At 39.2% G+C, this 27,202-nt stretch overlaps 1 protein-coding gene across 4 annotated transcripts in view; it reads right to left on the bottom strand.

Moving 5' to 3' along the window:
* The window catches only part of BANK1 (B cell scaffold protein with ankyrin repeats 1), a 131,922-nt gene that overhangs the window by 18,721 nt on the left and 85,999 nt on the right, over window positions 1-27,202 (bottom strand). For all 4 annotated transcript variants that reach the window (XM_064417076.1, XM_064417077.1, XM_064417075.1 and 1 more), the window contains 3 exons: window positions 5,805-5,901; window positions 4,015-4,302; window positions 982-1,269 (listed from right to left, as the gene is read on the bottom strand). In XM_064417076.1, the coding sequence (XP_064273146.1) occupies window positions 982-1,269; window positions 4,015-4,302; window positions 5,805-5,901 (673 nt within the window). The remainder of the gene's footprint in view (window positions 1-981; window positions 1,270-4,014; window positions 4,303-5,804; window positions 5,902-27,202) is intronic.

Below are 27,202 nucleotides of genomic sequence, written 5' to 3'. Positions count from 1 at the left end.
CCTAACCTGGATTTACACAGCCTGGAGGAAGAGAGTATCTAGGAAGAATAAATGAAACCACTGCCTGAGATAGGCATGAAAGAGGAGGTGCTACTCTCTATTTGGTAAGATGTTTTGGGCAATATTAATTCTGTTCTAGGGTAAAACACGCACAGCATGAGGTAAGCAACCTAATGGTGTCCTTTGACAGCCTATTTTTTTACCATCTATTCTTCTGCATTGGCAGGCTTTTGCAGAAGAGGCTGGAGATGCAGGTAGGATGGATTTTGGGACTTACACAGAGATCTCTGCAGTATATCCACTGAATTCTTTTTGTTACTTTCAAATCTGGTTTCAGTCTGAATTGGATTACTAAGATATCTGAAATCCCTTCTGGTCTGGTATTTCCATGAAATAGCTCAAAAGAGTTTCCCAGTTTTCATAGAAGTAGTAAAAAGACATAATTTTTCTTTCAAGAAATATAATGATCCCATCTAGAAACGCCCATTCCTAGCATCTCAAATTGGAGAAAAGGTATTTGAAAGAGGAATCCTCACACAGACATTTCTCCCAGAAAAGGGCATTCTTTTTATCAGAAGAAAAAAAAATCTAAGAGAGAGATTTCAGCCTAAAGTAAAACCATTTGATAAAGAAACTGGAAAGCAAGGCAATTCAAATAGCACAATCTACATTGCTGTAACATACACACTCACACACTCACAGCTAGCCCAGTGATTCTTCATTTTCTATCATATTGTCATAATTTTTTAAAAGCTAAATAAAAGCTGTGATACTTACTCTGGTGCAAACTGAAAATTATTCAGAGATGTTCTCAGCTCATTTGAAGGGTGAGAATAGGTTGACTGAAACAAACAACGTGTTGGTTTGAAGGCAGCTGAACAGGGATCTTAGTCTTTTAGAAAATATTACTGCTCAAAGAGAAGAGACCAAGACAAGAGTCTACATTCTCCCAGAAAATATTTACATGGCAGCAGCACCAACCTTGTACAATGTAGGGAGTGTTCTCCTCCCTGACCAGCGAGCACACGGGCCGGGGTGCAGGGGCTGGCGGCCTGTTCATGATAAAGGACCTGCAGTGCTTCCTCTTCTCCTCCTCCTGCTCCTCCTGCCCCAGGATGAGGTCGTACACACATTCATCCTGGACCACACAAGTGTAGGGGTGCTCCTCCTCGCTGTCCTCCTCACAGGAACCCTGGTCTTCTCTACAGCAGGCGGTTGTGAGTCCATCACCCTGCTCTCTTTTACTCCTGTCCATCACAGAAGTCCTCTCTGAAAAAGGAAAGTACTGTGTTGCAGATACAGGATAAAGAGAGGAGATGATGGCTTATCTTAAAGCTTTAGAGTTTCCTAAAGTAGCTCAGAGACCTCATTTCACTTCTTAACTAAAGCATGCTCATTTTCAGAGGCTTCTGATCAACTAACTCAGTAGAGGGGATGTCCCAAAGGAATAATTCCAACTTCAGGGCTTCCTCATGAGTTCACACCAGATTATCAAATGTAGAAGCTAAGCTATCAGCCACAAAATAAAGGGATTTATTTGCAGAAACACCGAGTGCCCCAGTTGCTCTCATTAGAGTTACACCAACATGTAACTAACACGTAACTCATGGTTAAGCCAAGTAAGAGGTACCTGTGGCCCTTGGCATTCTGGAAAGTCAAGCTGTTTGTTACCTATTGCAAAAAATGACTTAAGAATTGAAACTTAATTTAGGAAATGTTGGATTTTGTGTTTCCTACCTTGTCAACATCCCACAGGGTTTTGAGGACTTTACAGATCTACTGTAAGCCTGAAATTGAAATGCTCTTTACAGTGTAGGTAAAATGTATGACCTCTTAGAATCTATGCTAAGACTATCCAACACTCTCCCCTCCAAAAACTTCCACGTCTCTCTGTATTCTCTATACATCATATACTTCATAATACAACTACTCAGAACTTGCTTTTCTCTTGTTGTTTACAGCATTAAAAGGCATTGTTGGTTTCCCTCATACCTGGGTTTGTTTTGATTTGCCTTAAAACACCCACAAACTGCTAAGAGCTAGAAGCTGTCACAGAGGCTGGTGTTCCCATAAATGTTTATAACTTCCTTGGCATGATTACCCATCTTTCCTGCAAAAACAGTAGACTTGCCTGGAATCCTTGTGCTGACTCATGTTTCCCTTGTGCTGTAATTTACTGCCTGTACCTATGTTTATCTGCTAAACTTGGCTTGGTCACTACTGGCGTTTTCAATCCTTCAGCTGCTATTTAAAGAATTACCTGTTTATTGGGTTCAGAGGGGCTAAACAACCTTTGTAAGTGAGATATATTTGTTAATGGGATGTATTAATAATAGCATTTAATAGCTATTAATAGCTAATTAATAGCTATTAACATGCAGTCTGGCTAAGATACATGTTTTAAAACCACAAGTGGTGTCAATACACCTGCTGTGTATTATATGAATAATATTTTGTTTCTTTCTCTGTAGGACATTCTTTCTTCCAACTCCCACAGGGGGCACTCTCAGGCCACTGCCAAAGCACAAACTTGAAGAAGAGCGGCCTTGGAGGTACTTCACAGCAATTTCTAAAGCATGCAGCTTGCAGAAAATAACTCATTACAGCTCCTCTTTGAAAGGAAGCATCGTCCTCAGCTGGAGGAATTCTGACACCCCACTTGTCAGTGATGAAACCACAGCTAAACACAGAATAATTCAGAGCCTGTTTTAAATGAGCTATTCCCACAGGAGCATTCAGAGATGAACTATGCTTTACCAGCACAGCAGTTGGCACAGGACACCAGGAAACTTCCTCTGCTGGTACCCACATGCAGACAGAGAGCATTTGGCAGAGAGGTCATTACTGTGGTGATGTAGCTGTATAAGAACTACTCAAAACAGGCATTTATGACAAACCTACACCAACAAATCCTGTGTGCCAAAACTGATCCCTCATTTATACACACATATAGATGCACCTTTAATGTTAATTTTATGCTGCCCCTCTTTCTCTTAGAATTCACTTATAACTTTCTACCTATAGCTGTTCTTTTCCTGCGCAGCAGAACACAGGATAAAACCCTACCTATAGCAAGCTATTTCTGCCTAATTATGTGAACATCAGGGTGCTTGGTGATGGTAATTTAAGGCTCTAATAGGTTACACCACCTTTGAAAACAGAGTTAACATTAATAAGCTGTGGAGAAGCTGAAAAGCAATTTGTGTGTACAGCATTGTCTATGACAAATAAGAAGGTTTTTTTTCCCCTATGCAACTATTTAAACTGGTATTTAAGCTAGAATTATTTTGCATACTTGTTTTTTCCAATGAGAAAAATTGATGATCATCCCTCCTGAAACAGATGCAACAGTACTTTGAGATTCTCATCACTTTAATCAAACCACAACACAAAAATGTATGTTTTTACTCTGGGGCAGATGTATTAAAAGAAGGGAAAAAAAGGAAAATAATTTCTCAGAATTTTTGCTTTTATTTTCATTCTGCAGTATAACTTTTTACTTCTATATAACTACAACATTTGCTAAAATGTAGTAAGATATTGTTAGTTCTCTCTGTGTGGCCACTTTCTATTAATTCTACCTGTGAAACTTCAAGCTGTATAGTAAATATAATATAATTAAGTATTTGTATATAAAATCATGATAGCATTTAATGTTCTACAATGGTAAATAATGAAGTCAACTTGACAAAAATACAGGCTTCATCTTTGTTTCAAGTGTCTCTCATAAATCCAGTGCACCATGCACTATTTTGGCAGCTCTTTGAGACAGGTGGAGTGAGGAAAAGCTGAACCCAGCAGCCCATACCACAGTATTACTTAACAAACCTGGTCATGATGTCACATGCAGATGCTTGTTTTGCAGAGTTAGGGCCTCACATGCAAAGCTTGCTTTGTAGCACTAGGGCTGTCCTGCCCAGGCACTGCTAGAAGTGATCAAACCAATCCCTGCAGCAGTACACTGTCTGCCCTTGCACGTTTGTACCCAGGGTTATTCTCCTCCCAAGACTGTACCTTGTGATGAGTGATGCACATTGTCCTGTCTTTGGATGCCAGGCAGATTTCGAGGGGGAGGAGGGGGTGGCCTCTTGCAGAAAAAGCAATCTCTCCTGCTCTCTTTGAGCTCATCCCTTACATTGACGTACAAACTGCCAGGACTGTTGTGACGGCTGTATGAATCCTCCTCTTCTTCATCTTCTGTCTCCTCTCCGCTGTCTTTTAGATCATCCTTTTCCTCATCCACCTCAACTTCTTGTTGGCATCTCAATCCAATTGCACACTGATCTCTTGAGTTCTGCTTGGCTTTTAATATTAAAGAAAGCATGATTTCATTTAAAAATTGCCATCTGGAAGCACTTCTTGTTTCAAGGATTCATACAGAAGCAACACAATGGCTAATAAAACTTTTATGAACTGATACAGCAGGAAATCTGTCAAATTCATACCATCAGTGAAGAGCTTTTTAAATATTTACTAAATCAACAGTGGAAGTTTTTGTTGTATCTTGCTACTCTAATACACACCATCTTTGTGTGTGCAATGTTAAACTTTTCTAGAGCGGCTGTCAGAATGAAATCACACACATCTTCCCTGCCTCCAGAATTTCTATTACCTGACTTTCAAAGCAACACAGTGCAACCACTTTGCAAAATAAAGCCTAGCTCACACATCTATGTTACTGCTTTTTGTGCAATGGGATTTGGGTGCTGGTTTGAATCTCTCCAAAATGAAACAGACATTGTCAATGGGAGACATGACTGTAGACTTGTGGAAACAGAGCTCTTCTGTCTGTAGTGACCCACAGACCAAGAACTAAATGGAGGGATGTTAAAGTGCACATTTTAATCATTGTGTACACCATCAAAATTTTAGTAGTCAGCCTCAGTAAGGTAACAGAGTAAACTACACAATCTGTCAGCAGACGTTATCAAGCCTTTGAGGTAGGCTTCCATTCTGTTATCCTTTGGTGAAGCCTGCCTTTCACCACTGATTCAAAGGGGAGGTTAGGGCATTTACCTGGCTAATGTGGTACAATTCATGCTCTTTTTCCAGGTGCTCACCCTGAGGTGTTCCCATATACAATGTGGCAGAGACAGTGAAAATTTTATCAGAGAAAATCTGTTTTTTCACAGTGTCTATCATCTACCTCTATGTGCTAAACCAACCAGTTTGAACTTAGCAAATAAAAACGTCCTTTTCATATGTATGAGACAATTGAAAAAATAAAATTGTCAACAAGATAAAAAGAGGATTAAACTTAGTCTCATAGTTCCATGATACTGTAAGATATATGCAAAAATATATGCCATTGGTAAATGCAAACAAGCAACTTTGCAGTTTTCAAGGGGAATGCATATGACCGCACAGATCATCAACAGATTGTCACCAATCTGTGCTTGGAAGTAGGAACATCAAGCTGCAAAATGTCAACTACCTGTGCCTCCACACAGGACTTGACTGCACCTGTAGGCAGTGCCTCCCCTTTTATGAAGGTTCTTCTCTGAGAGCTTGGAGAATTCTGCAGCTTTCTAGGTTCAGAGTGGAGATGACAAATTTACAGAGTTCAAAAGGAGGGGCGGTTGCACTGAGGTCTCTCTTACTGAGCAAGAACTTTGTTATCCCAACTGAATCCCTCGGCTGCCTTTTTCTTTTAGGACATCTGCCCACCCTGGAAGTTGCAGTAACACGTGGAAATTGAAAGTGCAGAGTAACTTGCCCTCTCTGCCCATGAACTCACTGATTTGACACAGCACGATACACTCATTTGAGCAGTACCAACAAAGCTGTCTAGCAACATGACTTACCCACAGCTGGTGGAGCTTCTAAGCCCAACATAAGCTCATAAGGGTCACTGTCCTCCACTTCCTCCTTACAATTAGTGAAATCACTTGTTGCATAGTTCTAGAAAGAAAAAAAAAAAGAGAATATTTGTTTCACATTTTGTCATTGATATAATATACAACATTCTGCTAGGAGGAGAGTGAAGACAAACATCATGCATTTGCAGCTATGTAGTGGTATACACACTGCAGGCAAAAAGGACTGTGTATCTCTGGATACAGCGAAAGGACACCATGTTCTAACACCAAACACCAAGTCTGCACAGCAAGGATTTACGCTCACTGACATTCCCTTTCTCTAGCACTTTGCTGGGCTGTCCAGACAGTTCCCAACTCTGCAGTACTCAAAGATTAAGAGAAAGATCAGCAACAGAGAAACATGAAGTCCATAGGGCATGACTGCAGAGCTCAAGGGTGCAAGAAATCTCTGGGGAGCTCATTACAAACAGTGGTTTTTACCAAAAGCCACGTGTGCACTGAGAAACCAGAAATGGGCCTGCAAAGCATGTTTGGAGTTCTACCTCAGTGAACAAATGTGGCAGAGTGGTGTTTTGTTCCTCTAGAAAGCTGTTACGTTCACACAGCACTATGCAAAATTAGCCCAAGGAGGGTCAGAAAATGGATTCTCTAAAACATTATCAGTGTATTTCCTCAAACTTCTGCTCACAGTGAAAAGCAAGCCTGGAACACAACTACAGACAGTTCTGCTGTCTAGAATACAGAACACACATTTGTTAATTGGTGATTTTCAGAAACAACTGGAATTTCAAAAAGTGCCAGTTTTTTTCAAGAAACAGCAGGACCTCGATTCGATTCTATATAGACACAATGAAGCCCTCAATAATTAATCAGGAGTTTTGAATCACAAAATCTTAACTCCAGGGGTTTGAATACACCACCCCCAAAGAAGGTAAGGAAACAGCATGGTCCATATATCATACAGACTGCAAGGTCAATTACAAGCAGAATAGTGGACAGTGAAGTCAAGAGGAAGAATGATAAGCAGTTACATGCTTCTGCATGGCACACAAAATGACTCTTAGGAGCTCATGCCTGAAGAAGCTTGTTCAAAGTATCCTGGTGCCTCCTGGCACATGCAGCCATTGCCCAGGGACAGAGTTCTCATTCTCAATGCATGAAAGAGGAAAATATTTTGAGAAATAGCAGGTTTTTCTGGGGAACTGAGAATACATTCTTCCCTGCTGCTGTTTACACAGCCATCTCCTGATTACCAGTCTGAAGCCCTGCAGCCACCAGACTGTGCAGGTCCCTCCTTGGCTCGCTGTGCTGCTGTACAAACACACCTGGATCTTTCCACAGCTACATTCCCCTTCAACAACAGAGGATTCCTCTCTGCCTCCTTTGCCCATATAATGCGTGCATCAGAAAGAGAATCTTGTTTTTTTTTGAACTTCCCTATTATTTATGTATTTCCTTTATGCTTCACAGGAACAGGATACCTCTCAAAAGCCCTGAAGTTAGGGCTTTTCAGAATATTTATTTTCAAAAGATTTAGGCCTGCATGTGCTAAATATAAGTGTACATTGTGAGAGTGAAAAGGGACTTTGATGTGTTTCCTGCGAAGAGAAGATATGTGTAGAAGAAATCAAGCAAGGAGAGATCTAGATATATTAAGTTCTTCTGCTATAACACTGGACTACCACACCCAGGAAATTCTTTCAAAGTCAAATTTTAATGTTTCAGAAGACTGAAGCCAACTGAAGTTCAGCTGTCCTGCTAGTAGCTGCTCCACTGATAATGCTGAGCTGTAGGGAATTCAGGATGTAATTCAGAAGTTTAGCCCCTGACTACACTTTCTAAAAGTCTCCTGGACCTTTGAGATACAGAAAAGCTGAACAGATGGAAACAGACTTTAACTAAGTATGTTTACACTAGAAAAAAATTCTTTATAATGAATAATTGACAGAAGTCTCCTCTGACACTGGACATGTTCACACCGTGCAGCTGAAAATCATGCAGTGTCTCCAAAGCCCGTGGAATGTGTCCTTATTTGAGAATGCAAATCAACATAACTAAATTGGAATAATGCCACAGCTCAGCTTGCAAACCTTGCCATGATGCCCCGAATGAATGCTCATTGCTTTTAAGTTTGAAGTGTCTTTTATATGAGCTGGGTCATGTAACTTGAATGTAGTAGCATAGCTGAACTTCCAAGTTGTTTAAGACTGTTTGGCTAAAAATGGATCTTTGATTTACTCTAGAGATTTCTTATGGATGCCAAGCCATCTTCCAAAGGAAGAACTAGCTTAAAGAGAAACCAGCATTACAAAAAAAAAAAAAAGTTTAAAAAGTTGTTCTCAGCACAAGACTGACAACAAAGACTACGGAAAAGGGCTCTGAATGTTTGAAACTAGTTTATGAGTTAGCAAAATAATTCCCTTACTTCAGGATGCTACAGGAATGCTAGTATGCAATGAAAGTCCTCTGACAGACTGAAATTGCTTCAAGTCTTAAGATTAAATGCCACCTCTCAAAGTCAAAATGTAGACACCTAACTTTCTGTCTCTTATGTATTTTAACTGTCTTGATTATTGAATTTCAAAAAGGTAAAGTTTTTTAATAGCTTCAAAACTGTTCCTCTTATACAAAGCCTGAACTGATTTATCTCAGTACCTTACTCAGGAATTCATTAGGAAAATTATAATAACCATCTTGTCAGCATTTTTTTACAATGCTTTTCTGAAGAGCCATCTTTGTAAGGCACACATTTGAAAGATTTTTCCCTTGTTTTAAATTGAGACAGTCATCCATGCTGGCAGGGGCTGGCACCATTGAAATTATGTGCATTTACCTTATTATATAGTGAGGAGTGAAACATCAAAAAATTCAGAGGAATCTAAGCCAACAGTGATGTTGCATCAAGAGCCAGAAGCATTTGGACATCAGCACTTTGTTTATAAACAGTTACTCACAGTCAATCACAGCTCACATCAGCCTTTATGTATAAGACATAAATGGATATGTCTAATATATCCATACTATTATATTTCTAGAAACAAAGTAAGAACTTCTGATTTATGTAGGGCAGCTTGATCTTCTGGATTCAAGGGCATTTCCAGCTGCCTGTTGGATAGAATTCAGGCTTGCAAGTAGACATCCCAAAAATACCCTCCAGTCACACTAAGGCCTGTTCTTCCACGGCTGAGACAAATCTGGTTGCCTGATTTGTTTATAACATGTCACCACAACATTCCTTCTTATCCCACTCCCAACATTCAAAGTTTGCAGTTCTGCCAAGAAATGCACTGCTCATTTTTCCGTCTCCCACTGCTCTGTTAGCTCAGCATTTCAGAGCAGAGGACAACTACAGCATGGCTGTCTTACAGGCACAGTTTCAGGCATCGTCTTCTGACTCTTAAGCAACAAGATAATATTCAAGTCACTGCCAGTCACCTGGAGTTGAACCTGTGTTGATCACCAGGAAACACCAATTTCTACCATGTGACTTCCTTGAGATATGGAGCCCTGATCCTCCTGGGATTTTGAGAAACAAGTTGTCAAATGCTGGTTAAAGCTACCACAGTCTATATGGGCTTGCTAGAAAGGCTGCAAGAGCACACAGAGCCAAGATCCTAGCACAGCAGTGCTTTTACAAGTATCTCATACCAACTGAGCAGTATGTGGATGTCTATGTCTTTGGAGTCAGGGCATCCTAAAGAAAATAAGTATTTTCCCTAAATATCATTAGAGAAGAAAACTAAGAGGAGATGGTCTCATTTGCACTTTTTATTTCAGCACCTTTTGGTTTTTTTCTCTTCAGTGCATATTTCAATGAGACAAACAGCCCTCTTTGAATAGTAAAATCAACAGCTTTGAAAACTTAGAAGTTGATGTGAACTGCAAACACTTCAAAATTTCATGTAACTCTATTAAGAGTGTGTCCATTCATAAATCACTACACTGGATCATGGACTCGGAAAGAATTTGAAAAATATTTCTATTATTTAAATTGCTAATAGGGTACTGAATAGTACAAGAACCAGGATGATACTAATTAATAAGCCTTTCTATTTTCACAATGAATTGTTGAAAAATACCCTTAAAAAACATTTCTTATTACTTATGATTTCTTGTTAGATTCATTTCATTTTGTGCCGTGGTCTTTCTCACAGTATTCTTAAGTGTCTATGCTATAATTCTTGACCTTAGCAACCTGATACAGCTTCTACTTCCTGTGGACTTCATAATCCTAATTGGGGTTGTTTGCTTGCTACTACTTCAACCTTTCCTTCACAATGAAGTAAGTATGGACTTGGATATGTTTTGTTTTTTTTTAATGCTGCTATTATGTTGTTATTTTTCATTCCTGTCACAGAAACTAGATACAATAACATATTTCAGACTGCTCTCACCAAGGTTACCTTGTCTGGACAACTTCAATGATCTCCTCTTCTTTGTTTACACAGAAAAGAGCCCTCTTGCCATTTCCTTAATTTAAAAAGTCAAAACCTTATCAATGCAATTAAAAACTTGTTGGATAATGTCTCTTGCTGTATTCCTTTCCACGTAGATGCTGGTAACCTGGATCTCAGTAAAAGTGTACATGCTGGTACACAAACACACTGAAAGTGTCCTTCCAACAGCAGTGAATTTATGCATAGAAAATAAAGGGATGTAAATAGGGTAAGTAATTTCAGCACCTCAAAACAGAAGAAATTGTTTTCCTTGTCTGGACGTTTTCACCATTTCTTTGTCACAGGTGTACCAGATTTGCTTTCCTATGTTCTTGCTTTCAGAGAAACTGGACTGAAACACAGCAGTTGGATTTTTTTTCCCCATCCCCACGTGATTTGCTCGTACCACTCCTCAGACCTGCCAGCACTGTCTGCTTAGCCTCTCAGTGCAGCAACTGAAGCAAAAGGGATATATTTCCACTGGGAATTACCTTCACAGTTTTTGCTCCTTTTCTTTCACCCTCACTGTGGTGTAGCCTACACTATGCCCATTATCACTGTCCTGCCAGAACTTTCCAGAATGCAGAGGTCAGAACTAGTATACCATAGGAAATAATTTCCATTTGCACTGTCAGGTCTTCATGAACTGCAAGCAGGCAATTTGGCAAACACTTTTCTTTCACTCAGTTCCAACTGCATCCCTCAGCCTAGTGACCAACTATTCCGGTTATAAAAATTTTTCTAGCTCTCAGGTCTGCATTAATTACGAATATTCACATATTCTACAATGTAAAATATTTAAAGTACTGGAAGTGTTTAAGTATTTATGACTAATTTTTCCCAGGGACCTGTATGAGCACCTGGAGAAATGACTGAGAAAGTGAGCCTCATAAAATTGATCACATGCATGAGGACAGATCCAACATTGTTGTTCATTAGCTTTATTAATATAAAACACCTTTAGTAGTACCCTATTAGCTTACTTGATAACTCAGGCTTGCAAAAAACCATGAGAAAACCCTGAAGCATGAGGGCAATGAACCATTCAATGCAGTGTTATAACCCAAGACAAAAACCAACCTGGTTGTAAAGCCAGGCAGGTGGGAAGAACAGTGGTGGACAGAAGCTTTCCTGCACATGTTCTGCCATGCAATACTGAAACAAACAGGCATTTAAAGCAGTGTGGGCTGCCCAGCCCAGGGGCTGAATCCAGCTCTTGAAACACTTGAACTGACCCTCCTGACCTAAGCAAGACTTGTCTTAGAAAAAGCCAAGAATGACATATATTATCCTTCCAGCCAAAACTGCTGCTGCCATCCGCTTGCTCCCCGTGTGTCAGAGCAAGCTGATGTGCAAAGCAGCCTGTCCTCTGAGGAAGCACGGCTGGGCCAGCCCTGTGTGCTCCACCCTGGGCCTCAGGCTGTGCCGGGAGCCGCACGTGCAGCACTGCTGGGCCAGAGAGAGCAGCGCTTCCATCTCCCAGAGATGGATTAGAACACCCTTCCCTGCTCGGCTTGCTCACAGGGAAGGTGTGAGGGCATCAGAAGTGCCTGGGATTTTTCTCACTGATGCCTTTCAATGTTGTTTCCCATGATTTCCCTTCAGTTTACTGTGCCTTATTGAGGCCTCGCAGTCTCAACACCACATGTCAGATCTCACAGTGTCCCTAACATCCATTAGCCAGCAGGGCAAGAGGCAACCGACTTAAAACTGTGTGTGCCACACAAGTTAGACCACAAAAAGAACAGGTATTTAACACCAGTAACTTTTTTTTAATAAAGCTAAGAACAAAAATTCTAGGAACAAAAGGCAATGACTGATCTGTTACTCAGGATGATTTCTCAGAGTAGCAGGCAAGTACAATTTATTGCAAACCCTTCATGCCCTCCTTACACAGCTGTTTACACCATGTGGTTTTTTATTAGATGTCTGGACATAAAAAACACAGTAGTGTTGTTGAATATTAAATATATATTACCCCCATCCCCTTTTGCCATTGCCATACTTCCATTAGGCCTTTAAATTCCAACAATTTTAAGTGTTCAAGGTCAGTATAGAAGAGGGCTTTAAGCAACATAATCTAGTGGAAAAAGATGGGGTGGACTAGATGATCTTTAAAAATCCCGATTCTACCTGAGCAGGACACAAGATTTTTGAATCCTTCAAAGGCATGTTCCTGCTGTGCAAAACTGCAGCATTATCATTCCCAGACTTCTTTTTTTGGGGTCATATGTGTGTGCGTAAGTGCTTCTTTTATCTGTATGGATTTAAGTTTAACCAAACACTCTACTTTTTTCATGTTAATTAAAATCAAGAGTATCACATGACCTGGTGGACAAGCATACTTATGTGCTGATTATGCTAATCCTAACAAATTAAAACTTAAAAAACACATAATAAATACTGTACAAAACCAAGAAAGACACAGAATGACAGGAAAAATAGTACTGTGACATTCATAGTAATTTGTAAAATTCCCTCTGCATAAAATTTGTCCCAAGTCTCAACTGCTACCATGTTTTCTGCAATACTGAAAGATAACAAAAGTCTAGAGTTCCCATCCCCTTATGCTAAAGGTACATAAAAAATGTACATAACTACCAAAAAAAGAGATTACATAGAATAAATGAGAAATAAAATGCTCCACTGCCAAAATCTAATGATTTTGTGATCAGTCTGGAGCAAATGTATGACTGAAACAAATGATTTGTACTATATTAAGAAACTAAACAAATTAAAACATCAACAAATACCCAACTTTGGGCTCAGAGATTTTAATAACAGGAAAAAGGAATTGTTTCACTTGAAATTATCTATTGCAATCTTAAATAATTTAATTCTGGGCTCCATTATTAAGCCATTTCATTTGCACATTTACTTTAACTTCATTACAAGCAGATCTACTGCACTGTATGTCAGTAGATCTGAACATCCCCCTGAACTGATCCCTACTTGCAACATTATTTTGTGCAATTTCACACTTACTTTGTAAGCTTGTCTATCAAATCTCAGCAAACTTTCTGCAACTTTGTTAACTCCTGCTTTTCAGTGAGTTTCTGCGGGGGAAGAAGAAAAAAAAGCCCTCTCTTTGGAAAAGAGAGGAAAACAAATATACAAAAAAGACCCAGAGAAAGTAAAGGCTTGGTGTGTTGATAACTGTTCACTTATTATTATACAGCCTTCATGACTATGGCTGTGAGAGAGAAATATTTACTGCAAGAGAAACAAAAGAAGACTTCTAATCACACAACTAAATTTACTGGTATATACAAAAATATGTTTCTTAAAAATCAAATTGCTGCAGTCTGCATTTGAAGAATTTGTGCTCAATTTCCCTCTTCTGTGCATTTATGCTGTTCTCTAATCTAGCTACTGAATATCAAGGGATTTTTCTTCTGAACATTCAAAAATAAAATTTCTCCTCAGACTCATTTTAGCTCATTTCTCCTTTAATGACAATTCCTGTTACTTCACTTTTCACACACCCACACAATTTTTTGAAAGACTTTCAAATCTTGTATAGTACTGATTCTGCTGAAAAAAAAAATCCACTACTGTTTGACAGGCTGTGTAATCATTGCAAACTCCACAAAAGCACTCCTATCTCTCACACAGGTTAATTTTTCAATCTAGCAGGGTAAGAATTTTTTCTTGCTGTTCTGATTTTTTTTTCCTGGGCAAACCAATAACCGTTCTCCAGAGAGCTTCTCTTTCACTTGGTGACTGTGATTACACTGTTTGAACTCTCAGTGGAGTTTCTAAATTACCACTCCCTTAGCAGATCCAGCAGTAGCAGAGAGAGAATCACAGAATCATTTAGGTTGGAAAAGACCTCCAAGATCATCAAGTCCAGCCACAAACCTAACACTGCTAAGTCCCACTGGGCCCTGTCCCTAAGAGCCGTGGCAGCTTGTGGGACCAAAACCTGAACCAGCTCCACTCCTTTGCCAAGCCAGCACCTGCCTGTTGAAATCCACAGTTATTAATTTTCCCTCCACTTATTTCTTTAATGCCTGGGAGATTTTGCTTTACATTTGCTGAGATCAGTTCATTAAAATACTAATTTCAAGCGGCAGTTTTCTGCTGGTGAGCACTGCCTGTAGTGCTGATACACTCTCAGCTACAGGAGAGTTCATAGATGCTCAGGTCCCTGGAAGAGGAGGTTGAAGATTAATTAAGGGACTGACTGACAGGAAAGACAGCAGAATTTTACATCTTATACCTGTTTATTTCTGCTTTTGTTTCTCCTAGATGGCACATACGAAAGCTTTTTTTTTTTTTTTTTTTTTGAAATCCAAAACAAGCAAAAGTCATTGGCTCTGCAAATCTCTTTGATTCTCTTAGCAAATTATATGAGCAGGTAGGGATTTTGCCTTCGTAAAGCATAAATATGTTTTGGATGACCATAATATAATCCACTAGTGTGAAATATTTCAAATACTGCAGAGTGAGTAACAGCTAGACAGAAACACACCTGAAAGTGTAATGGACAAGTGGAAGAGCAACACTTGAGGAAGTCTTAAGATTAGCACTACAGAACAGCTGATGCTTAAGTAAGAAGAGTAAAAAAATGGCATTTAGCAAGGTTTTGGGCTCCTGAAAGAATCAGTGACTCTCTGGAAGGAAAGGAATAGGATTTAGAAGGCACTGAGGAAATGCACTGAATGTGGTCACAGCCCAGGCAACTTTCAGCTCCTTTTCATGTAATGAGGAAAACATGGTCTGGCTGAGGAAAAGAACATTCAGTACTGTTTGTTTCAAATCTGTGCTTCAGATTACTGACAAGGATGTCATGGACTGTACTCTAAGTTGCAGAGATGCTCCTGGCAGAACATTTATGATTTATCACTAGTCTCGGGCTCTCCAGCACTAACACATCATCATTCCTCATTTTCTACCCTGTATTCCATGTATACACTGCAGAGTGCTACCCTAACATTTAAACAGCTGCTGTATTTTGCATGAGAACTAAATTTTAGATGCCAAGAGTCACAGTATTGTAATTCAAAATAAAGAAACAGAAATTTCTACATTCTCTGGTGACTTCTGAGATTCTGCTCTTTTGCCCTGAATCTTGGTAAACAGTCAGAAATTTTTCTTCTTTTACAGAAATTAGCAGGATCTTTGCTCTATATTTAGGCAACTTTAAAAAATATATTGAATTAAAGAGGAATAGGATAAAATGTCTGAATCTGTGAAATACCACGGTATTTCTAGAATATGTTCTACATACATGTGCTAAGAATAGTCAGAGTTTTCACATATGGATGTTAATATTAAGGTTCTTAAAATCTTTGCATTCCTAAACAATAGCAAAGCTAAAGAATGAGAAAAGCATTTGAAATAGCAGTTATTACCTGTACTGCATTCAACCATGTCTATTAAAACATAGACCATAGACAAAACCAGCAAAAATTATCTAGTGAAGCACTCTGTGGGAAAACACTGCTACAGCACGTGGTAATATCAGGCACTTAATAACCAACAAAAGCAGGAAAAATGTCAAAGGTAAACGTAAGAAACATTAAAAAAAATAAACCTTTTCCCCTCTGAAACAGATATCATGAAAATTACATCCTTAATCAATCAGATAAATAATTATCCTCTGCAGAATTTAGTCTTCAAATCCAAGTAAGCTCCTTCTCTTATTTTTGCTTGACTCTAAATGGATCTACACATGGTGCAGGCATTTGCTTTCAGATTCAACTATTATAAATGTTCCACTAGTACTTTGACCATTTTGCATTATTCTTTCAGTTCAGGTACATCTTGCAATTTATGAGCTGAAGTGATACTGTAGTTAAAGAAAGCAAATAAGATGACAGGTTCTACCTGAGAGTTCACTGCTTTTTTTCCCTAAAATAGAGATGACACTTTTGTCATTCTGTAAGCAAGTTTCAGGACTTGGTAACAGCCAGCAAACTACTTTGAGAACTCTGGACATCAATTTAAGTGAAAGCTCTTCTCTCACTCCCAAAAAGACAATCCATGCATTTGGTCAGTGACTCTACACTACTGTGTTCAGATAAATTATTTAATTTTAAGGTGCTTTGCTGATTTCACATGTTTTAGTGACAGCTGGTTATATTCAATGGCTGTATATTTACTACATTCAAACTGTATCCATTGTCTCAGAAATACACCCTGCATTTACAGCTAAAATAGACAGAAATTCAGTCTTATTTGGATCCATTTTTCATACAGCACACAAGCAATATGAAGTTCATCTTCCTGGCTTCCACAAGCCCTCTAACAATCCAGACTCCAAAACAGAGGAAAGAAGGTAGCAAAAGAGAAAAAGAATGCCAAGCTTCTTTAAAAAGTCTAAAGGTACTTGCAGCTTAGCAAAATAAAATTATTTTCAATAATCTGTTTTGTAATATAAATTCACCTTTGTGTTCCACCTGAATATTTCCACTGTAGAATCACAGAATGGATGGGGTTGAAAGAGACCTTAAAGATCATCCCCCTTGCTGTGGGCAGGGACCCCTTCTGCTAGATCAGGTTGCTCAGAGCTCCATACAACGTGCCTTGGACACTTCCAAGGATGAGGCATCCACAACTTCTCTGGCAGCCTGTTCTAGTGTCTCACCACTCTCATAGTAAAGAATTTGTTCCTAATATCAAATCTAATCCTATCCTATTTCAGTTTGAATCCATTTCCCCTAGTCCACATGCTCTTGTAAAAAGGCTCTCTAGATTTCTTGTAGGCTCCCTTCAGGTACTGGAAGGCCACAATTAGGTTGCCCCAAAGCCTTCTCTTTTCCAGGCTGAACATCCCCAATTCTCAAGTCTTTCCTCACAGGAGAGGTACTCTATTCCTCTAAACACCTTGTTGGTTATGAAGAGAAAGCCCTGATGTTTGAGCAAAAAATTATACAACATGAAACATGAGTTAACAAAAGATGCTATTTAAATAAACAGAGGTTTATTTGTTATAATTTTATATGGTATTTCTCTCTGAAATGCTCCCATATCTTAAGGAAAACACCTAGTTCTCTTAGCTTTGTTTGATTTCTGAACAGTAACAAACTAACAGTGAGCGGTCACCAGTTCCTTCGGAGTCTTTCTGAGAGTAGATCTATGGGATTTGTACCTGGGATCACACACACTTGTGAAACCTGCTGTGGTACGGGGTCTCTGCCCCTAGACAACACCATCCACTTGACCTACGATGTTGCCTTCCTTCCATCTTCACCACAGCCTGATTTCAGCTGTAACTGCTTTCCATGTAAACCCCCAAAGCAGACAGATTAATATATTCAGCATTGTATCCTCTCAGAATTTTACAAGAACAAATATGGGTTGAACAACAAAACGCACAGAATTGTGTGCTTTATATCAAAATCTGTCTAACCTGAGGAAAGGCTAAACAAATATAGGTGTTTTGCATAAATCTGAAGAAATATATTCCCTGACTGATGACTCAAATACAATTAGTGGCTGCTTGCAGAAGGTAAATGAGTACCTGCTAAAAGCCATAAAAATCCCTTTTGATGGTATGATATGCATTGAGACCTACTTCTGCTTCAAGAGAGACATACAAATAACTGTGTAATTTCTGATCTATGTAATTTCTGTTCAAAGAAGTAACAGTTTTTCTTCTCAATTTAGGGTGGGGGAGCCAATCAAACTGGAGTAATCAGCCTGCTTCCATGCTAGTAACATCACTATTGGGAAATGCTTAGCAAGCACAGTTCACTAAAACTATTTGACAGCCATTTTAATGGCAGCTGCTACAAGAGTAAAACTTGACATGAATACAGATCTCAGATATTACCTTTTCTGTAAGCACTTTCAGTTCTCAAGACAAGAAAGAAGGAGTAAATGACAAAAAGAGCCAAGGTGGAAAAAGACTAAAACATGAGAGAAAAAGGGCAAAGCAACCTACATCTGACATTCAGTGTGGGGTTTCCTACAGCATCATGTTCTTGTTTAATACCAGCAGAGTTAGTCTGCTGCAATTACCTGCTCAGTCCATCGTGTGTTTCTAATCCACAGTCAGGATGAAGAAGCGCAGTCACTGAGCTTTATCATTTACAGCAGTGGGCCAAGCTTTGCATCCTGCAGAAACACCTGCTGCATTAGGGTGAAATGAGATGCTAATGAACCAGGATGTAATGAATTAGTGGACTGGGCTTTTCTCCTGCTCCCATCTCTCTTTCAGACACCTTGTAGCCACCACTATCAATAATACCACACTATATAACAGAAAAGCAATTTAAGCAAGCTGAGGTATTGGAGTTACTATTAAGCAGCTGGATTCTACCATTTCACTTTAATTTTTAAAGCGAATTTCTGATTTTTTTCTAATAGGACGCAATTTTTAACTAACTCATTTCCCTTCATCTTCTCTGCACCCAGCACCACAAAGAAAGTAGCTATTGAGTGTAAATATGGGTAACTTTACAAGAACTTGGGAGGTGAAAGGACCCAAGCAGCTGATGGAGGAAGAGTAGCAGTCAGTTACTAAAGGAATCCCATTTTATTCTTCCCCCTGAGGCCTCTGCCAGTCATGCTGTGCATACTCTGCTGCATGTGCATGCTGGGCAACACTCTTGAAACAGATATTTGTGAGTAGTAAAATCTGTCAGGTTCAAAAGGACTGTGACATTTTACACAAAGCTCTATCATATATATTTTTTTCCTAAATATGTGTAACAGTGGAGGAAGAATGTCTGAATCTAGAGATCCATACAGTGCACCTATAAATATGACTCTGTGGGGAAAAAATGTTACCAATGGACTACTGGTATCTCACTTGAAGGTCACTTGTAACAACTGACCTACTATTAAATGTGGTTACTCTGGCAAGCAGGAAAAAAAAAAAATAGAGATGGCACTGTATTTATTACCTGTTGCCCATAGCACTCTGGTATTGTTTTTCAATTGACTGCTTAGTGTCCTGCCTTATCTTTTTTTTATGTTTGAGTCTAAATTCACTTTTGTGGAAATTTAATAAGGCATCTAAACTCTGCCATGCAATTCTTGTGATGGGTAAATCTTGGATATTCACATTTCACTGAACAAACTCACAGTACGTGTAACTTCATGCAGCAGGGTGTGATGCTGAGGATGTTTAGAAATTTGATTTATTGTGGATTTATTTTAAAATAGTCTCTAATGCTGAAGAGAGGTTATTGTCACAGCAGGCAATTGCAGAACATTGAGAGAATTTTGCAGGTTATGGAGGAATGACTGAGCAGTGTGAATAGCAAACCTTAAAATTCAGTATGTTTTGAAATTCAAAATCTTTCCTGAAACCACAAATAAGAGACAATGTTATTTCAGGGGAATTACAGTTTAAAGAATATGAAAACCAGCAAGACCCAAGTGTATTTCATACTGAGACTTCCATTCCTGTCTAAAATGCTTGAAAAGTTTGTGTTCTCTGAGTGCTGGCTGAATTGTTGCATAGATGAGGGCTGAGGAACCCCCCCCCCCCCCCCCCCCCCAAAAAATAGTAATTTTTTGGCTTTGTTTTGAGACCTAAGAGGCAAGAGAGGTACAAAAGACCAAATGTCTTGCTTTAACAAACTGGTTAAAAATACCTGAAAAAGAGGAAGTCACATCAGAGATTAATGTGAAATTTGCAATTTCCAGGCCGTCTCTACTTCAGCAGCAAGGTAGTCAGGACAGACTGACAGAAGAGAGAGGTACAGACTGAGAGATAAACAAGGACCTTGGGGCCTGAGTCATGAATTCAGTGTCTTGCTGCACTGTGCTAGCTCATGCTGACCCAGTGAGCAGCAAACCCCACCCAGCAAGAGAGATGATCAGTACAGAAGATTTGGGGCTTTGACCCTCGATCACACCTGCAGGTCAATGTTCCATGGGCAATTTGTTCACATTTCTTATCCTGGGGTGGTTGAGACTGTTGCACTTGTTTCATGTACTTTAGGAGAGTTTAGTTTAATAAAGGAAAACAAGCTCACAAGTCTTGAGCACACCCCAGCTGATTTAGTAATTTCTTCGCTGTCAGTTCAGATGGGATGTCTCCCCTTCAGAACTGCAGGTTCTGCAGACATACAAGTGCTTTGTATGACTGATGCAATGGAATAACTTAAATTTTGACACTTGGCTAAAAGCCATTTCACTAACGATGACAGTGATGCGGCACACCTGGAAGAAAGGAGAAAAGCACTGACATACAAGCAGATTCTCTTGCTTGGGAAGTTCTTCCCAAGATCTGTACATGACTCATAACCTGCCAGCATGCTGCAAAAATCAAATCAAACAATGGGACTTTATAGCCCAAGGGACACACACCTCACATCATTTTCTCTTCCCGTTAGAGAAGGCAAAGTTGGAAAAAAAATAATACCTCTCTCCTGCACAGTTTTGGAAACAACGGAGTCCTCTGGGACCTAGGTTTGTCTGTGATGTGAGTGGACAGAAGAGGCAATAAAATGCTTAAGAGAAGGATGAGAACAGATGAACACACGCTACCAAACTCAGGTCCACCAACAAATGATTCCACATAAGAGACTGAACTGAGGTTTTTGTACTTCAGCAGTCTTCCACTGCAGAAACTCAGGATGGTTGTTTACTGACTCAATTAAAACCTTAATAGATTAATGACAACCTTGTTTCTGTGACAAGGCATAAATGTTTCTAGGGAGAGGAAGTTTTCTTACTTAAAACTCCTTGTACGTTGTAGTATATCAAGGAAATTGCCAAAATAAACACAAAAAACTCATCTGAGATGGAAATGTTACCTCAAGATATCATTTAAGGAAGTATGATGGTGTTCTTCATCATAAGCCATGTCTTCACACTAAAATAGCAACTGTGATTCTTCAGCCTGATTCAGTGAAATATATAATTTAGAAGCTTTAGGGACAGCTTTTATTTACGTTTTTATATTTCACTTCATTTTGCTCTACATGTTCAGCTGTTGAACTAGTCAGGACATTCAGATTTCCCTTCTTCACCAGTTTAACTTTTTGATTGCCTTATACAATAAAACACGGTCAATGTTCAAGATGGAAATGCAAAGTTTAAAAAAAATATGCAACATCCAAATTGCCTTTGATAACATAAGAAAAAAGAGAAAATTAGAGCTCTGCAGAACTCCAAATATTGGCACAAAAAAGGGCTTGAGGAGAGGTTCTTTTGCCTCCAAACAGCTTGAGAAGCTGAAACAAATAATTTGTCCTCACAGTTCTCAGTGCAGGATTGTGTATCCCAAAACTCACACCCAAGCTATGCACCCATTGTGTTAAAATGGAGGCAAATAACTAGGAGAAATCTAGTAAGACCAAAAGAAAGAAATTTTAGGAAATGAGCTGTCTCATGTTTAATGCCTTGAAGGTCTCTTATCTAATCAATGTACCAGAATATCCTTTAGCAGCCCAGTAGATTTTAAGGCAATGTAGTCAGAAGAGAAGGAGAGGCTAGAGAAATTCTTTGCGTAAACATTTTGTTCCCAAAAGCATCTAGCAAGGGTGCCAGTCTCTCAAAGACACTGTGCACTGTGTTTTTCACTGTAGTTTTCTGTCAAATTAATCCATGCGAATACGGATATCACAACCTGAAATACTGTGCATACACCAAATCAACACACAGTATTAATGCACTGTAATTACAGAAGTTCATCTGCATCTCCACATCTTGTGGAATAGCCAAGTTACAGAAAAGTCTCTGTGGGGTTTATATGAATAGGTTTTCACATTATTAAGGTAAAAATATTTCAACAAACCTAATTCTCTGCTGCATTCAGTAGTAAAGCTGTCACTGTTATCAGCTGTTGCAATGTTTTAAGCACAGAAGTCAATATGGAACAGGCATTTTCCAAAAAGAAGAAAGGAAAGAAAAAAAGGAAAAACTGGAAAATGGAAAAATAGGAAAAAAGAAAAGGAGGGGAAAAAAAAAAGAATTCCCCAAACAGTGAAAGATTCACCAGAAAAAATATAAATACCCACCAAAACTAGAGAAAATGAAACAGAGAGACAAAAATGAGAACCATTAAAAAGAGAAAGCAATTTATATATAAAGAAAAAATGACATTCAGACAAAGCTATGTTGCTTTTCAACATAACAGTCAGATTATTATGCCTTCAGGCAGTCTTAAGAGAAGATAACCCCCAAATCTGGCAAGTTAGATAATACATGTTCTTCATATGAGAACGGAGTTGTGTTTGTACACGTACAGGATGTTCATGACACCACTTGTGGCATCCATGGTTGAAGGTAAAGGGTTCCTGTGATACAAGCAGTACTTTGAAAATGTAGTAATTCCTTAATCATCAGTGGAACAGCACAGCCATCTCCAGTGCTTTACACGTTGCAGACCAAGCTGAAGACAAGCTTTTTGTTTCTTTTGTGGGGTTCAAAAAGAAAAAAAGACATTGAGAGTATCTGGAGATAGCTGCTGTGACCCTTGGGAAAGAGCTGGAAACACCAGAAATGAGGAAATCCTGTGGGAGCTCCAGTGAGCAGTAGAGGAGCCATCCTGATGTACAGACTGAGTTTGATGCAGAAGAACAAACCTGTGCACACAAAATAAAAGGCAGCAGCAGACCTTCCTTCACCAACAAAAGGAGCAATGGTATAAACACCAGGAGGCAACTTCCTACAAAGAGAGAGAAGTACTCAAACCATGCCCCAACACCCACTGAAGCAAACAAGTTTTGCACAGAGAACTGATGCCATTTTTATCTCCTGTCAACCACAAACACCACTTAAACTTCCTCTTCCAAAACCAAGAATTATCACTGGGCAATTGCTTCAGTGGTGAAGAAAAGCATGCTGTCTTCTACTCAGACTCACAATATGGACACCATCTCCCTGCATTTTTATCATTGCAGATATATAAAAAACAGTTATTGTAAATACAGAGAGAAAATGGATTTTTTTCTTCTCGTGTAATATTTTAAGATGATTTTTAAAAAAGCTGAAGCTGAAATGTATGGCATTGAAAAGCCCCACAACTTAATAAACAAAAGAAGAATCAAATTCTACTCCTTTTCTGAAAACTAGAGGTCTTAGCTGTTTATACAAGGTGCTATATGGTCTAAATTATATCCTGTGCCAGACAGCCACATCTTTGCTTTGGTTCCCCCTAATGTTTAGGCTGCTTGGTTTAATCTCTTCGATCCCTACAAAACCTCCAGTTTCTTTCTCTGGTGCTGCTGCTTGGTAGAGACTGGTTGTTACACCTTTCCCAGGACTGCAGTGTGAAGGCTGTAGGAACAGGGCTGGCTGCTGAGACTGTAATTCCTTAGCCATTAATTTGTCACAAGCTCCAACCTGTGCATTAGGGGAGAATTTAAAGTTCATACAATCTCTAAATTTTTCAAGGTTTTTTAGACTATTTACCTCATGAAGCAATACAGGAAAATTACAAATATCTGTGAAACAACAGATGCTCACATGCCCTACTGCACTCCAAATTCCTTGCCGTATTTCAGCATTCCTTGGGGCTAGGTCAGAGTTTCAACACACAGCTTTTCTAGAGAAAAGGGCACCAGTTTCCTTTTTTAAAGGCAATCTGTTTCCTTTTCCTCTCCAAACCTCACTACTTCAACCAGTTTTCTTTTATGACCCCTCCTGCTCACCTGGGGACTCTTCCATCAGCCTCCTTAGGTCAGCCCAGTCCCACCAGCTGATCTGTTGCTAAGTTACTACTCCTCTGTGTTTCAGACTCAAAAAATGATCTGTCTGGGGCAACAGCCAACTTTTTGTAAAATATCACTCTAAATCCATGTTCACTGTAGTTAAAATGACCTGTTATTTTTGCTCCCTGGCATTGCAGATACTCTCCCTCTTCTCCCTGGTAAATTTTATAACAATACAGGAACAAAAGACTGCCAAGAAACAAACCAAACTCCATGTTCACAGGCTTGCTGTAGATTCTTTCCAGCACTGAAGAGAAGTCCCATGCTGCACAAAAAGTGAACCCAGAGCCCACCCTCTCCCTCCCATTTTAACAGCATGAGACAAACCTGGAGAACATGCTCAGGGCAGGCACTTCTCCTTTACATGAAGTTAATCGTGCCAGCTGTACTTTGCTGTAGCAAATGGAAGGACTTGCATGTATGGATTTGTTCTGCTGTTTCCATCAGAACTCAAATCCATTACAATTTGACTTTCCTAAAAAGCATCTTTCAAAGTTTCCAGATCTTTTTTCCCCCAAAACCTGCAGTTACAGCCTGATTCTTATTTCCCAGTTATTAGTTGCAAGCCCCGCTAATTCCCTCATCTCCCCTGAATTATTTTAGAGTCCCTGAGCATCCATAACAGAGAATCAAGAAATTAAGAGCAAATGAGACATTTTTTTCCCTCTTCCTTGATTCCTGCAGGCAAAACCTGTCTACAACAGGAGATTTGATGAGCACTAGGCTTGTGTCTCAGTCTTTGCTTTTAGAGAGGCTGTCAGTGTTTCCAGACTGCGACAAAACATTTTTCAAACTCCTCCCTACATCCAGCCTTGAATTTTACAACTGCAATACAAAAAGCTGTGCTGCTTTTGTTTTGGATTCCTCCCTTTTTTTTTTTTTGCTTGCTTGGGATGGCAAGAACACTGGCTGCCAGTTTACGTTGCAGATACACAACCCAACAGGCATTCCTCACAAAATCATTGCCTTCTTTTCTCCACCTAACCACATGGACATTGTTACGTTTTGTTTTTTTTTCCAACGAAGCACATGGAATAACTTATAAAACAAAACCAGAAGGCTGCTTGTTAAAGATCTGTAGCAAAAATCTTGCTTCTGCCCTGTCTACCAAATAATTTAATACGGGTTTTTTCAACTGTCTTCAGCAGGAATTTGATGTTACTCCTACAGCATCAGGAGATTCATTTAGTGGACAATTTAGGAGACAATATTATCAGGCCCTTTAAAAACAACAAAAAACTTAAAAGGAATAGAAAATTAATTTAGCAGTAAGCTGAGCCATGATATTAAGTGTAAGGTTCAGAAATTAGTGTCTTTACTGTAGAAACTATTTCCAACAGCCTCATTTTCAACAGACAGTTTTATATTGTTGTATTTTACAATGCAAGTGTTTGCAAGGTAAAAGACTTGGACAGTGAATAAAGGAATGAAAATGCTGGTCTCAACAGGGTTAAAAGTATTAGAAATAATCTGGCTGACAGAAATACACAAATGCAATCTAAAATAGCTAAAAAAAGATGGAAGGCAACAGAATGAACTTGCATGTGAAATTGTTTCAAGATTGCTGTTCCAGAGGCCATTTTTGCCTGGAAAGCAGTTTTTGCCATCTGTCTAGACCACTTCCAGTGACCACAGAGGGGACCAACAAACAACCACAATTGCTCTCTTCCCACATGTACATCCACATTTCCCACCAAGAGAACTTCCAGAGACCTTGCCTGGGAGCCCAGACGGACACACGCCCTGCAGGATATCTGCCCTGTAAATTCAGCCTTTATGTATTTTGCAGATGCTGTCTCACAGGAGACTCTTATTCTGGAAGCCATGCATTTGTCACTAATGTCTCCACAGTCACAGAAGAGAATGAGGTCTGCAGGTTGATTGGAAAACCATTTATTACCCAGAAGCAGAGGGCCATGAGACACTGTGTGTATCCAAGCATACCACCACTGCCATCAGCAGAGACTGTGTGCCAGGTGGGAATTTAGGTCAAGGCCAGGATTTCTTCCTTTTTATTGCTGCTATGATTCTTCAAGATTACCAACAAGGTGATGACATTTAAAAGGATAGTAGGGTGCAGCAAAGTGTGTGTTATTTATGAGCTTATACTGAGTGTAAAGTTTGCTCTCCTTCTGAAAACAAATTCATTTTTGTATTTCTGTTGTGGCATTCAACACATTGCATTGTCTCTGTTTTACCTTTGCTTCCACCTCTCGAAATTCTACTTCAGTTAGCACTGAGAAACAATATGAAATTGCAATAAAGCATAAAAAAGAAGAATAAAACAAAACAAAACCAAAAAACCAACCCATCAGGCTTTTCACTGAGAAGAGATAAAAGTTTCACAAGAGACCTTACTATCGCTATCAATTCTTATGCTGAAAGCTGGAAGTTAACACAGTAAGGAGTGATACTATACAAACCTAAAATAGAAAGCTCTCTCTAAGCAACAATTATAGCTTCAAGATGTTGAATGTTTGTGACTGTGCACACAACCCTTGACTGTATTATATTCTGTGGGGCAGATCCTCAGATAGCGATTTGGAGTCCTGAAACCAATTTATGTCATCTGAGGAGCTGCCTTATGAGAGTATGCCACTTTTATTAAACTGAGAATACCAGTGCACTTACTTCTGTACCTCTTGACTAGCAGTCCAATTATTATTCAGGGGATTTAATGGACTATATTGATGGCTACTGGCATTGTTCAGAGTGCTATTTTAAGTGTTTTGAAACTGAGATACATAACACAACTTTTATAAGTGGTTCCATAACCCAATGTCCCAATGCATCCCTATTTTCTTGACTGGTTACATTAACCCCCTAATAGACATACACACACACACAGAGATTGCTAATTCTGACGCAGTGAATGGCATTCACTTTGCCACTAAGATTTTTTGTTCCATGTGAAAAATGCACTTTTATCCTGAATTACTCTATATTAGGGGAAAACAAAGAGAAACAAATGCAACAACTCCATGAAAGATTGGTGTGTATATCCTCTTGGGGGCAACTAGTCTCAGAGCTGCAGTCAAACACATGCCTTGCATTTAGTTTCACAGATTTTGATCAACTCAAGTTGCTTCAAAGCTCTGTTCACTTTCCCTTCTCAACTCAGATTATCTTTGCATTCAGCCTACATTTTGAGCTATATCACACACTCAGAGTCCCCTCTTACCAAAATATCAATTCAGTGTACTGGGAAGAAAAGTGGCATCCTAGTTAAGACAAGAGATTATCTAGTCTCTCTTTTTTTCAATATTCAAAGAAACTGTAAATATTATCTGATATAAAGCTGTCTCTACTAAGCTCTTGCTTTGTCTAC

This window comes from Passer domesticus, chromosome 4 (genome assembly GCF_036417665.1).
Source record: "Passer domesticus isolate bPasDom1 chromosome 4, bPasDom1.hap1, whole genome shotgun sequence".
Classification (NCBI taxonomy): Eukaryota; Metazoa; Chordata; class Aves; order Passeriformes; family Passeridae; genus Passer; species Passer domesticus.
Note: the sequence above shows the minus strand (reverse complement) of the source record. Positions and strands in the feature narration are given on the sequence as shown.